This window comes from Antechinus flavipes, chromosome 4, assembly GCF_016432865.1.
Source record: "Antechinus flavipes isolate AdamAnt ecotype Samford, QLD, Australia chromosome 4, AdamAnt_v2, whole genome shotgun sequence".
Classification (NCBI taxonomy): domain Eukaryota; kingdom Metazoa; phylum Chordata; class Mammalia; order Dasyuromorphia; family Dasyuridae; genus Antechinus; species Antechinus flavipes.
In genome coordinates, this window is record NC_067401.1 from 177,894,785 (window position 1) to 177,908,777 (window position 13,993).

The following is a 13,993-nucleotide window of genomic DNA, read 5'->3' on the forward strand; positions in this document are numbered from 1 at the left end:
AGCTATCACTTTCTTGGCTTTGCTACTTCTACCACTGCTACTCCACTAGTTCCTGACTCTCTCCAGCTTCTTTATTATTTTGGATGGAGTGGGGGGCAATTGGGATTAAGTGACTTGCCCAAGGTCACACATAAACATTTATCACTAAATTTATGATCCCCAAATCCTTTGTTCACACTGTTCCCTTTCCTTAGGATGCCCTTCTTCTGTATCTCACGTCTATTTAGGGCTTCCTGTCCAATAATCATTCTCAAGCCCAGAGCCACAGATTCAAGCTGCTCCCTTTTATAAAACCACCTCTGATTTCCCTAGGTGAAAATACCTCCATACTTGTATAATATTTTGAAAATATCCCTAATTGTTTCACCCTGTCTTTTCTACTTTAGGTAGTAGGAAGCTAGAAAGTCATGCTTTCCCTCCCTTTATTCCTTTCTTACTCCTTCCCTTCCTTCCTCTCTCCTTTCCTTCCTTCCTCCCTACTTCTCCCTCCTTTTATCCCTCTTTCATTCTTTTCCATCCCCCCCTTTCTTCCTAGGAAGCTAAGAAGTATTAAGTGTTTGAGGCTGAATTTGAACTCATATCCTTCTGACAGCAGGGTCAATGTTCCAAACAGTGACACCTCCCCAGCTTCTTAATGTGGATGTTTCCTATTGATCTGTTCTTAGTTTTTCTCTCTCTCAATACTATTTCCATTGTCAATATCTTTCTCTTCCAGTTTTAACTACCACCTCTCTGCAAATGACTCCTGAATCTCTTATTATAAATCCCTTTTGAGCGCCACATGTCTTAACAACAGGATATTTTCCACTTGTATGGTCCTTCATCTCAAACTCTATATGCCCCAAACAACTCATTATCTTTCACTATAACTTTCCTTCACTATTTTCACATGTTGCTGAATAAATCTGGGGGGAAAAATATCAAAACCATGCTAATTGAGATGTAATCTAACAAGATTGCAAAGTAAAGGTAGCAACTCACATAAGCAATTCTCCTAAAAACTTTAATACTTCAAAATGAATTCTATTGCATTAGAACCAACAAAAGGACAGAGTGAAACAATTTTCCAACCCAAGATCACCTAGAAAGTTGACAGGAAACATCTGTGATCTGACAAAGTACAGTCCAGCACAGCCCATTATTGAGCAAGCCAGTCCATCTTACTCTTCAGGGAAGTAGCAGAGATTGGGGACAAGAGAAGGTGAAGACTGAAAGAAGATAAAATGGAATGGGGGAGGTGATGGTCAGAAGAAAAAAATTAGGATGGATGGGAAAATGCAGTTAGTAATCTTAACAGTGAAAGTTAATGATATGAACTCATCCATAAAACAGAAGTGGATAGCAAAGTGGATTAAAAAATCAAAATCCTACAATATGTTTACCCAAAAATAAATAAATAAATAAATGAATGGATAAACAAACAAACGAATAGATAAATAAATAAAAAACTAACACGCATGTGAAGCAAAGCAAACTACAAATTAAAGCCCTAGAGAATTTAATATGCTTTAGCTAAAGCAAAAAAGAGTTGCAATCATAATCTCAGACAAAAGAAAAATTAAAAGTTGAGAAAACTACATCTTGCTAAAAAGTACCTCAGACAACTAAGTATCAATACTAAATATATATGCATCAAATAAATGGTATAGTGTTGGAGTTCAAATGTTGGAGTTCTTGTTCTTCTCAAAATACAGCCGGTTTAGCTTAGAGCCCTCCAAATATCTCCAAATCCAAAGGTTCTGTCCTTTAGCTTCTGCCTCTGCTTTCTTCAGCCTCCAACCAGCACAGAGATGGAATGAATCTCTTGTCTCCTTCACTTGGGGCTCGGCTAGCTTTCTGGTGAGTCTTTCAGACCAGCTGGGTCTCAGTGGGGGAAGTGCAGGAGCCCAGCCACCAACTACAGTGGTGTGAGATGAAGATGAATCTGGTTGTCCACTGAACTCTCGACTCGTAGCTTTATCCTCTGAAAACTCTTCTTCTGCCACCAGCCAGCCAAGTGGAATATATTCTCCCTTGCCTCAGAGAGAGGGCTTCTGCAGTAATTCCACTGAAATCTCCCAAAGTGCTCTGTGTCTGCACCAGAGTGCTCCTCTCCAACCAGCTGAACTCTCTTCCTCGACCAGCCAGCCAAGTGGAATATATTCTTGAATAGATCTCTCATCACTGGCCTTATATCTGACTCTTCTGAGAAAATGGGATTATGGGTTTTCTCCCATAGTGTTCTCTGGCCCTAAGAGCTTTAAAGGAGGTGTGAATTCACCAAGTTACAAAGTTTACTTTGTGAATCTGGCATACTTGTGAACTCCAATGAGTTAAGGTGTAAACACAAGCATTGTACTAATTAGTTCTACTTAGTACCTTGTTTCAGGTTCTGGCCCAAAACATCTTCTTGTAAGATCAGATCAAGTCTAATTAGTTAGCAGTTTGTAAAGATTCCAACAGTATAGCATCCAAATTTGTAAAGAAAAAATTAAATGAGTTGTAGAAAGAAATATATGGTAGTAGGGGACTTAGAACTATACAAATTTTTGTATTTAGAATTTTTCACTTAGAACTATACAAATCTAACCCCCCAAAACAAGAAAAAAGTTAAGGATATCAATCTTTGCAGGTGACATTATGATTGACTTAAAGAACCCTAGAGAACCAATTAAAATTTAATTAAGGTAATTGACAAGTTTAGCAAAGTTTCAGAGTAGAAAATAAACCCACATAAATCATTAGCATTTTTATATATTACCAACAAAGTTCAGCAGCAAGAGATAGAAATAAAAATTTCATTTAAAATAACTCTCAACACCACAAAATACTTAGGAATCTACCTGTCAAGACAAATCCAGGAATTAAATAAACATAATTATAAAATATTTTGCACACAAATGAAATCATATCTAAACAATTGGAAAAATATTAATTATTCCTGGATAGACCAAGTCAATATAATAAAAATGACAATTCCACCTAATTATTCCATGCAATATAAATCAAATAACCAAAAATTATTTTATGGAGCTAGAAAAATAAGAATAGATTTCATCTGGAGGAACAAAAGATCAAGAATATCAAGGAAATTAATGAAAAAATAATTTGAAGTAAGGTGGTCTAAAAAATCAAGAATATCAAGGGAATTAGTTGAAAAGTGATGATGAAAATATAACATCAGGTGTCAAACTATACGTGCAAAGTGATAATCATAATAATTCAGTACTCGGTGAAAAATAGAATAGTTGATCAGTAGAATAGATTGGGTATGCAATGCACAGAAGTAAATGGCCATAATAATCTAGTGTTTGATAAGCCAAAAGAGCCAAGATTTTAGAGCAAGACTCAATATTTGACAAACAATCCTGGGAAAACTTGAAAGCATTGTGGAAAAACTTCACACCATATACCAGGTTTGATGAGGTCAATATGGATTCATGATTTAGACATAAAGAGTGATACAAGCAAATTAGAGGAATGTGGGGGGAAAATTACCTATCAGATTAATGGATAAGGGGAAGATATACAACCAAGTAGGAAATAGGGAGAATCATGGAAAATAAAATGGATAATTTTGATTACATTAAAAAGATTTTATCCAAATAATACCAATTCAGGTTAAGTGGAAGAAGAGAAAAAAGTAGGAAAAAATTTATAACATTTTTTGATAAAGTTCTCATTTCTCAAATATATAGAGATCTGAGACAAAGTTATGAAAATAGAGTTATCTCTAATTGATGTTCAAAGAATTTGAACAAGCAGTTTTTTAAAGAAATAAAAGCTACGCATAGTTATATGGAAAAAATACTCTAAATCAATAATTAGAAAAAAGCAAATTAAAATACTTGTGAGGTAATATATTTGATCCACAAGATTGAATAATGTTGTAGAAAAAGGAAATGAGAAATGTTTGAGGGGATATCGAAAAATAGGTGCTTTAATGCATTGTTGGTGGAATTTTGAACTGATCCAAAAGGATCAGTTCTCTTATAGCCAAAAGGCTACAAAACTGCTCAAAGAGCTATAAAACTATGTGATACCCTTTGACTAAACAATACCAATACTAGATCAGGAGATCAAAGAAAAAAACTATATATGCAAAAAATATTTGTATCAAATCTTTTTGTGGTAGCAAAGACTTAGAATTTGAGGGAATGATTGGATAAATTGTGTATGAGATTGTGATGGAATATTATCATGCTATTGAGAAATAAGGAAGGGAAACCTGGAAAGACTTACATGAATGAATGCATGGTAAAGTAAAAAACAAAACAAAACAAAAACAGAACATTGTACATAGTAACAGGAAAATTGTTTTGTGAAGAATAGTAAATGACTTTGCTATTCTCAGCAATATTGAAGATTGAAGATAATTCCAAAGCACTATGAAAAATGCTATCTGCCTCTAGAGAAAGAACTGATGTTGTGTGACTTTGTTTTGAAGCATTCTATTCTTTAAAAAAAGATTTTTTTCTTTTGCTTGAGTCTTTTTACATAAAATAGCAAATATGGAAAAAGTTTTACATAAATGCATATGTATAACTTATATCTGATTGCTCACCTCATGGAGGATCACCATATCATGGAGGAAAGGGAGGGATAGAACTTGGAATTCAAAATTTTAAATAACTGTGTTAAAAAAAATAGAAAAAAACAAACATGCATGCCAAAAAGAGCATTTTCATATATACAATAGAACATAAAGATTATTGTAAATCTCTATTTGATAACCACTGACTTTTTAAAAAGCATATAATAAATTCTAATACATTAAACATTTTTACTTTTCTATGATTCCTTCTGAAATTTTTTCTGTTCTCTTCTGTGCAAAAAAAACCCTATTTTTTGTATTATGATTAATAATCTCTTTTCTCCTTCTATCTTTTCCTCCCAAAATAAAAATAGAAAGAAAGGATTTTTAAAAACAAACACTATGCTAAATAAACTCCAAAAATGTATTTTTCTGTATTACTTTATCAGAAAGTGTGTAACATGTTTCATCATAGGTTCCATGAAGACATGGCTGGCTATTCCAGTAATCAAAGTTCTTAAGTCTTTCAAAATTATTTTCCTTTATAATGTGTTGTCCTGATATGATTTATTTTTCTAGTTCTGAATAAGTGAATCTATCAATTGATTAATAAACATTTATTAAATACCTTCTTTCTGCCAGAAACTGTGCTAAGGACTAGGAATAAAAGAGTCAAAAGAAAAAGTAATAAAGTATTTATAGAGAGGAAATTTTTAAAATTAATATCATACCTAAAGATATGCCTGTTTCAGTGATATGACCAAAATGTCAGTATCATTGATTAAAATATTTTAGTAGTATAGATTTAAATATCTTCCCTATCTTCATTGGCAGGTACAAAGAGGTTTACCCAGGTCTTAGGAAATTTGCATGCTTCCATTTTCACATAATAAACCAAGTGTAATTAGATGACCTGCAATATTAAAATCAGTAATGCTTTAAGTGTGATATTGTTATTTTTGCACTATTTTTTAATAGTTGGACTAAACTAACTTGAAAAACAGACTTCAGAAACAACTTTACTTATTCATGCATTCTTATTTGAATACCAAAGAACTGAAAGCAATTGATAGTCATAGTCTCTCAGAGCACTAGGATTTCCAGACCAGTAAAACAATATGGATTTTAATTCAAAATGCTCTTTTCAATTACTTCTCAATAAATGTATTAGGGGAGCTTTAGAGATTTTAAAATCAGTTTTTTTTTTCTTAGAAATTCTAGGAAGACTTTTTTTTCCCAGAATAAACTGGTTTCATGAACATTTAATAATTATTGAACAGTATATTCAATTATTTTCTTCAAAACAATAGTTGCCATATTCTCATCTACCTTGGCTACTTCTCTGGTGATTTTAACATTATGCATTTAAGTTTTGACTTTTCAAGTAATCAAACCAACACTTATAGTAAAAGTTACTTCATTATTCACTTCATTTGTTTTCTTTCACCATCTTAAATACACTTGAAACTTTTTTCTGAGTGATTGCTCTAAAAGAAATTCAATCCATATAGCTAAAAGATGCTCTGTTTCTATCCCTATAATCATCACAGTTGTTTTCAAACCACAAAAATCTGATATAACTTTGCCTTTTGTTTTTATTTCAGCTATGTTTTATAGTATTTCATGGTACAGATTCAAACATTCCAACATCTCATCTTATTCTAGAAACTTAATTTATTCTAATTTGTAAAAACTTTTATTCTAATGTAATAAATAGCCTATTTTTGTGGAGGGTGTTGGTGTTGGCAATTTTTCCGTCTGAGTTATTATCCCTTTTATCTTTAAAATTCTTCCAGAATTAATTCATTTATTTATTTATTTTGGTTTTTATATTACTGGGATTTTTTCCACTATTCCCCTGCTGCCATCCCAGAAAACCATCACATATAACAAGCAATATTTTTATATCAAAGAAGAGGCAAATAATTAGCAAAACCAATCAGTTTGTCAAAAATGTCTGAAAACATGTACAGTATTCCATGTCTGTCAAGTTTTCATTTTTTCAAAAGAAGTATCTTTTCACATTTTTTCATTAAGGCTATGTCTGTTATTTTTTATTTTGTTAGTTTTGTTACATCAACTTTCGATTGTTCAGTGGTTGTTGCTCTTTTCATTTATATTGTTTTAATCATTGCTTATATTTTTGGTACTTCTTGTTTTAACAAATTTCTTCATATTCATATTCATATCATAAGAATTTATATTTATTTTCAATGGAATTTCCCTATTATTATTTCTTACATTTTGTTTTTTATTATATAAAAATACTGTTGATTTTTTGTAAGGGTTTTTATAACTTTCATCTTTGCTAACGCTATTAATTATCTCCATTACCATCTTTTTAACTTAATAAAATCTAAATTTTCTATTTTGTGACCAATAATGATGTCTAGTTCTTCTTTGGACACAAATTCCTTCCTTCTCCACAAGTCTGAGAGGTAAATGATCCTATGTTCTTCTAATTATTTATAATCTCATTCTTTATGCCTAGATCATGAAACCATTCTAATCTTATCTTGGTGTACAGTGTTAAGTGTGGATCAGTGCCTAATTTCTGCCATACTAATTTACAATTTTCCCAGCAATTTTTGTCAAATAATGAATTCTTATCCTAAAAGATAATGGGTTTGTCAAACACTAGATTGCTATAGTTATTGACTGTTTTATCCTATAAAATTTTTTTCCCTTCCCTCCCTTTAGTCCCTCCCCTGGATGGCAAGCAGTTTTATAAGTGTTAAATATGTTACAGTATATCCTAGATACAATATATGTATACAGAACCGAACAGTTCTCTTGTTGCACAGGAAGAATTGGATTCAGAAGGTAAAAATAACCTGGGAAGAAAAACATAAATACAAACAGTTTACACTCATTTCCCAGTGTTCCTTCTCTGGGTATAGCTGCTTCTGTCCATCATAGATCAATTGGAACTGAGATCTTCTCTTTGTTGAAGATATCCACTTCCATCAGATTACATCCCCATACAGTATCGTTGTTGGAGTATATAATGATCTGGTTCTGCTCATTTTACTTAGCATCAGTTCATGTAAGTCTCTCCAAACCTCTCTGTATTCATCCTGCTGGTCATTTCTTACAGAACAATAATATTCCATAACATTCACATACCACAATTTACTCAACCATTCTCCAACTGATGGGCATCCATTCATTTTCCAGTTTCTAGCCACAAATGTTTTGGCACATACAGGTCCCTTTCCCTTCTTTATTATTTCTTTGGGATATAAGCCCAGTAGTAGCACTGCTAGATCAAAGGGTATGCACAGTTTGATAATTTTTTGGGCATAATTCCAGATCGATCTCCAGAATGGTTAGATTCATTCACAACTCCACCAACAATGCATCAGTGTCCCAGTTTTCCCACATCCCCTCCAATATTCATCATCATTTTTTCCTGTCATCTTAGCCAATCTGCTAGGTGTGTAGTGGTATCTCAGAGTTGTCTTAATTTGCATTTCTCTGATCAATAGTGATTTGGAACACTCATATGAGTGGAAATAGTTTCAATTTCATCATCTGAAAATTGTCTGTTTATATCCTTTGACCACTTATCAAATGGAGAATGGCTTGATTTCTTATAAATTAGAGTCAATTCTCTATATATTTTGGAAATGAGGCCTTTATTAGAACCTTAAACTATAAAAATGTTTTCCCAGTTTGTTACTTCCCTTCTAATTTTTTGGATTCATTTTGTTTGTACAAAGGCTTTTTAATTTGATGTAATCAAAATTTTCTATTTTGTGATCAATAATGACCTCCAGTTCTTTTTTGGTCACAACTTCCTTCCTCCTCCACATGTCTGAGAGGTAAACTATCCTATGTTCCTCTAATTTATGATCTCATTCTTTATGCCTAGATCATGAACCCATCTTGGTATACAGTATTAAGTGTGGATCACTGCCTAGTTTCTGCCATGCTAATTTCCAATTTTCCCAGCAGTTTTTCTCAAATAGTGAATTCTTATCCCAAAAGTTGGGGTCTTTGGGTTTGTCAAACACTAGATTATTAAAGTTATTGACTATTTTGTCCTGTGAACCTAACCTATTCCACTGATCAAGTAGTCTATTTCTTAGCCAATATCAAATGGTTTTGGTGACCTCTGCTTTATAATATAGTTTTAGATCAGGTACAGCTAGGCCACCTTCATTTGATTTTTTTTTTTTTTATTAGTTCCCTTGAAATTCTTGACTCTTTGTTCTTCCAGATGAATTTTGTTGTTATTTTTCCTAGATCATTAAAATAGTTTCTTGAGAGTCTGATTGGTACAACACCAAATAAACAGATTACTTTAGGTAGTATTGTCATCCTTATTATATTCGCTTGGCCTATCCAAGAGCACTTAATATTTTTCCAATTATTTAGATTTGACTTTATTTGTGTGGAAAGTGTTTTGTAGTTTGCTCATATGGTTCCTGACTTTCCTTTGGCAGATAGATTCCCAAATATTTTATACTTTCAATAGTTATTTTAAATGGAATTTCTCTTTGTATCTTTTGCTGTTAGATTTTGTTAGTGATGTATAAAAATGCTAAGGATTTATGTGGATTTATTTTGTATCCTGCAACTTTGCTAAAGTTGTGGATTATTTCTAATAGCTTTTTAATAGAATCTCTGGGATTTTCTAAGTATACCATCATATTGTCTGCAAAGAGCGATAATTTGGTTTCCTCATTACCTCCTCTAATTCCTGTAATTTCTTTTTCATCTCTTATTGCAGAAGCTAGCATTTCTAATACAATATTGAATAGTAATGGTGAAAGAGGGCAACCTTGTTTCACTCCTGATTTTATTGGGAATGGTTCCAGTTTATCACCATTACATATGATGTTTACTGAACATTTTAAATAGATGCTACTGACTATTTTAAGGAAAAGTCCATTTATTCCTATACTCTCTAGTGTTTTTTAATAGGAATAGGTGTTGGATTTTATCAAATGCTTTTTCTGCATCTATTGAGATGATCATATGGTTTTTATTAATTTGATTATTGATATAGTCAATTATGCTAATAGTTTTCCTAATATTGAACCAGCCCTGCATTCCTAGTTTAAGTCTAATTTGGTCATGGTGTATTATCCTGGAGATGATTTTCTGTAATCTTTTTGCTAAGATTTTATTTAAGATTTTTGCATTGATGTTCATTAGGGTGATTGGTCTATAATTTTCTTTCTCTGTTCTTTCTTTTCTTACAGAACAGTAATATTCCATAACATTCATATATCACAATTTACCCAGCCATTCTCCAATTGAGGGGCATCCACTCAGTTTCCAGTTTTTGGCCACTACAAAGAGGGCTGCCACAAACATTTTTGCACATAGAGGTCCCTTTCCCTTCTTTAAGATCTCTTTGGGATATAAGCCCAGTAGTAGCACTGCTGGATCAAGGGGTATGCACAGTTGGATAACTTTTTGAGCGTAGTTCCAAACTGCTCTCCAAAATGTTTGGATCCATTTACAATTCCACCAACAAAGCATCAGTGTCCCAGTTTTCCCACATCCCCTCCACATTCCACATAATCTTTCCCTGTCATTCTAGCCAACCTGACAGGTTTGTAGTGGTATCTCAGAGTTGTCTTAATTTGCCTTTCTCTGATTAATAATGACTTGAAGCACATTTTCATATGGCTAGAAATAGTTTCAATTTCTTCATATGAGAATTTTCTGTTCATATCCTTTAACCATTTATCAATTGAAGAATGGCTTGATTTCTTATAAATTAGAGTCAATTCTCTATATATTTTGGAAATGAAGTCTTTATCAGAACCTTTAACTGTAAAAATGTTTTCCCAGTTTATTGCTTCCCTTCTAATCTTGTCTGCATTAGTTTTATTTGTACAAAAACTTTTCAATTTGATATGATCATAATTTTCTATTTTGTGATCAATAATGATCTCTAGTTCTTCTTTGGTCATAAATTCCTTCCTCTTCCACAGGCCTCAGAGGTAAACTATCCTATGTTCTTCTAATTTATTTATGATCTCATTCTTTATGCCTAAGTCATGAGCCCATTTTGACCTTAAGTTGATGTAAGGTGTTAAGTATGGATCAATGTCTAATTTCTACCATACTAATTTCCAATTTTCCCAGCCGTTTTTGTCAAACAGTGAGTTTTTATCCCAAAAGCTGGGGTCTTTGGGTTTGTCAAACACTAGATTATTAAAGTTAATGATTGTTTTGTTACCCCTCCCACTTTTCAATGAAGTGGGAGAAGTTTCTATGTAAACCAAATATGTCTAATATTTTCTCTTTGAGCCAAATCTAATGAGAGTAAGATTCACACCATATTCATCCCCCTTCCTTCATTCCCTCAGATATAATAGGTTTCCTTTGCCTGTTCGTGAGATGTAGTTTCCCTCTTTTTACCTCCACTTTTTGCTTTTTTTGGGTATAATTTCCTTTCCTCATCTAGTTTCTTTTTTATATATATTATAATGGTAAAATCAAATTATATATGTACTATTTATATATAGCCATAACAGAAACACAGTTCCCAAGAGTTCTGTTTACCTTTTTATGCTTCTCTTGAGTCCTATATTTGAAAGTCAAACCTTTTATTTAGCTCTGATTTTTTTGTCAGAAATAAATGGAATTCACCTATTTCAGTGAATATACATCCCCCTTCCTTCATTCCCTCAGAATATTTTTAACTCAGATATATCTTGCCCTTAATTTTTAGCTTTAATTAATGCCTTTTGTAATAGTTTCATAAGGTGGACAAAGCTGCTACATGAAAAGTGCTGATTGAGAAGCACCACACTCCTTAATTTCATCAGCATTGTACTTAACTCCTTTATTTTCCAATTCTTTATGTTTTTCAGCTGCTTTCCTGGAAGAAAATGCTCAGTTTAGCAGGGTAAGTTATTCTTGGATGCACACACATTGCTTTTCAGAATATCAGATTCCAGGCCCTTCAATGTTTTAATGTGTATGCTGTGAGATCCGAGTGATCCTTATTGTGGCTCCTTGGTATTTGAATTGTTTTTTTCCTGGCTTTTATAGTATTTTCCCCTTGGTCTGATTTCTGGAATTTAGCCACAATGTTTCTTGAAGTTTTGATTTTGGGATCTCTTTCAGTAGGTGATCAATGAATTCTTTCAATGTCTATTTTACTTTCTGTTTCTATAACATCTGGACAATTCTCTTTGATGACTTCCTGAAAAATAGTGTCTAGGCGCTTTTATCCATCATGATTTTCAGGAAGTCCAGTAGTGCTTAGATTATCTCTCCTAGATCTGTTTTCCAGGTCTGTTGTTTTCCCAAGTAGGTATTTAACTTTATTTTTGTATTTTTTCTTTCTTTCTTTTTTTTTTTTTTTTTGGTTTTGCTTGACTGATTCTTGGTGTCTCCTTGAGTCATTCATTTCCATTTGCTCCAGTCTGATTTTTAATGAATTATTTTCTTCATTTATTTTTTGAAAATTTCTTTTTGCATTTGTCCAATTGAGTTTTTAAATGAGTTGTTTTGGTCTATGGATTTTTTTTTCCATTTCACTATTTTTTTAAAAAGAATTATTTTCTTTTTCCAATTCACACATTCAGTTTTCCTTGGAATTGTTTACCTTTTCCAATTCACAAATTCTGTTTCCCTGAGAGTTGCTTATCTTTTCCAATTCGCAAATTCTATTTTTCAGGGAGTTGATTTCTTTATACACTCTACCTTTTGATGAGTAACATGACTTATCCTGACCATCTTGCAAAGCTTTCCTTTCCTTTCCCCATTTTTTTTCTAGCTCTCTTTTAAGATCCTTTTTAATTTCTTCTATGAGAGCTTTGTGTGATGGGGATCAGATTATAACTACCTTTGGATCTAGAGACAAACTGTTTTTAGTCTTCTAAAAGTTTGAAGTTTGCTCTCTTTCTGTATAGCAGCTATCTATAGTTAGAGCCTGCTTTGCTTTTTTGCTCATTTTGGGGAAAAACAAAACAAAACAAAACTATGGTCTGCTTATTGAGGACAGTGGGGTATTTTCAAGCTGCCTCTACAGACAACAGGAAGTGGCAGTGAAGGGGCAGTGGGACAGCACCCACTGGCTGTGCTGGCATTAGCAGTTGTGCTGAAATCAGCAGCGGCAGAAAGGCCGCTACTAGGGTTGTGCTGGGACCAGTAACTGCAGCTATGCTTGAATCACGCTGAGTCACTCTAGGTGTTGGGTGGGTGTGGCCAGGTCCTGAGAGTCTAATGTTTTGGAATTATAATCTTTACCCCTTGTGTTTTTCATTTCCCTGAATCAATCTACAGAAGCATAGCTTCTGTGCTGATCTACTGGTTTCCTGCCAGGGCAGAGTAGCTCACACTGGGGTAGAGTTCTCCCAGCAGATTTTCTGCCAGCAGAGACCACATCTCATCCCCCTCCAGTCTGCTCAGGGTGAGCTGTTTCCCAGGCTCTCACTGACAATTTGCCTGACTTTGCTCCTGGCCTCGCCATCCCTGCCCACAAGCAAAAACAGACTTTTCTGATGAATTCGAGATTATCTTTGTTTGGTAATGTGTTGTACTTCCTATATTCATGGGTTCTGACAGTCTGGCACTAATTCCAAGGCTGAATTTTGTTAGAATAGATTGAGGGAAAAGGAGAGTTGTCTTGGCTTGGCCCCTCATGAATTCTCTTTCATGTTTACTCTTTTGATGCTTCTCTTGAATCTTCTATTTGAATATCAAGTTTTCTCTCCATCCCTGGTCATATTTTCTTTTCTTTTTCTTTTTTTTTTTAAACTTTGTGTCATTGTTTCTTGATATCTCATAGAATCATTAGCTTCTATTTTGCCCAATTCTGATTTTTCAGGTATTATTTTCTTTAGAGAAATCTTGTAGCTCTTTTTTTTCCCCCCAATTTAGCCAATTTTGCTTTTTAAGGAGTTCCTTTTTTCTTTTCTTTTCTTTTCTTTTTTTTTTTTTTTTGCAGTTAAGTGGTGTAGTGGATAGAATCCTGGACCTGTGTAGAGGGCAGGAATTCTGGAAAAGTATACTTGAAACAAAGATACTTATAGCAGGGTGTTTACTCAGTGTGATTGATGAGATAATGGTTCTCTAATTCACATATACTTACTACATAGTATCGTGATGTAATGGTTCTCTAGTTCATACATATTTAGTGTTCTGTAATGATGTAATCATACTAAAGTATTTAAGGGCTGAGAGGACTGAAAAGAGAGACATTCCATTTTTGACCATCCTCTTGGTGGCTCTCCTGCCTCCTGCTCTCCTCCACTAAGATCAAGACCAAAGTCAGACTGGCAGACTGGCAGACTACTGGAGGAGACTGGGACAGACTGTCAGACTGGGTCAGATGAAGGAGACAATTTGGACTCTTTGAACTCTATTCCTGTCCATCTTCGTGGTGACTATCCTGCTAAGATTAAGGCAAAATCCTCCAGAAAGGTAGCCCGAACATTGCATTTTGGTGCCCAAACATGGACATAAGGACCTACATTCAGTAATTCGACTGATGCAATCATAAGAGGG

At 33.6% G+C, this 13,993-nt stretch overlaps 1 protein-coding gene across 2 annotated transcripts in view; it reads left to right on the forward strand.

The window, feature by feature from the left end:
- Positions 1-13,993, forward strand: part of LOC127560749 (zinc finger protein with KRAB and SCAN domains 4-like) — a 50,396-nt gene that overhangs the window by 21,552 nt on the left and 14,851 nt on the right. The window contains exon 7 of one of the 2 annotated variants that reach the window (XM_051995584.1): positions 11,350-11,384. The exons of the other annotated variant lie outside the window; for it this stretch is intronic. Within the exon in view, the coding sequence (XP_051851544.1) occupies positions 11,350-11,384 (35 nt within the window). The remainder of the gene's footprint in view (positions 1-11,349; positions 11,385-13,993) is intronic. 2 annotated transcript variants of the gene reach the window in all.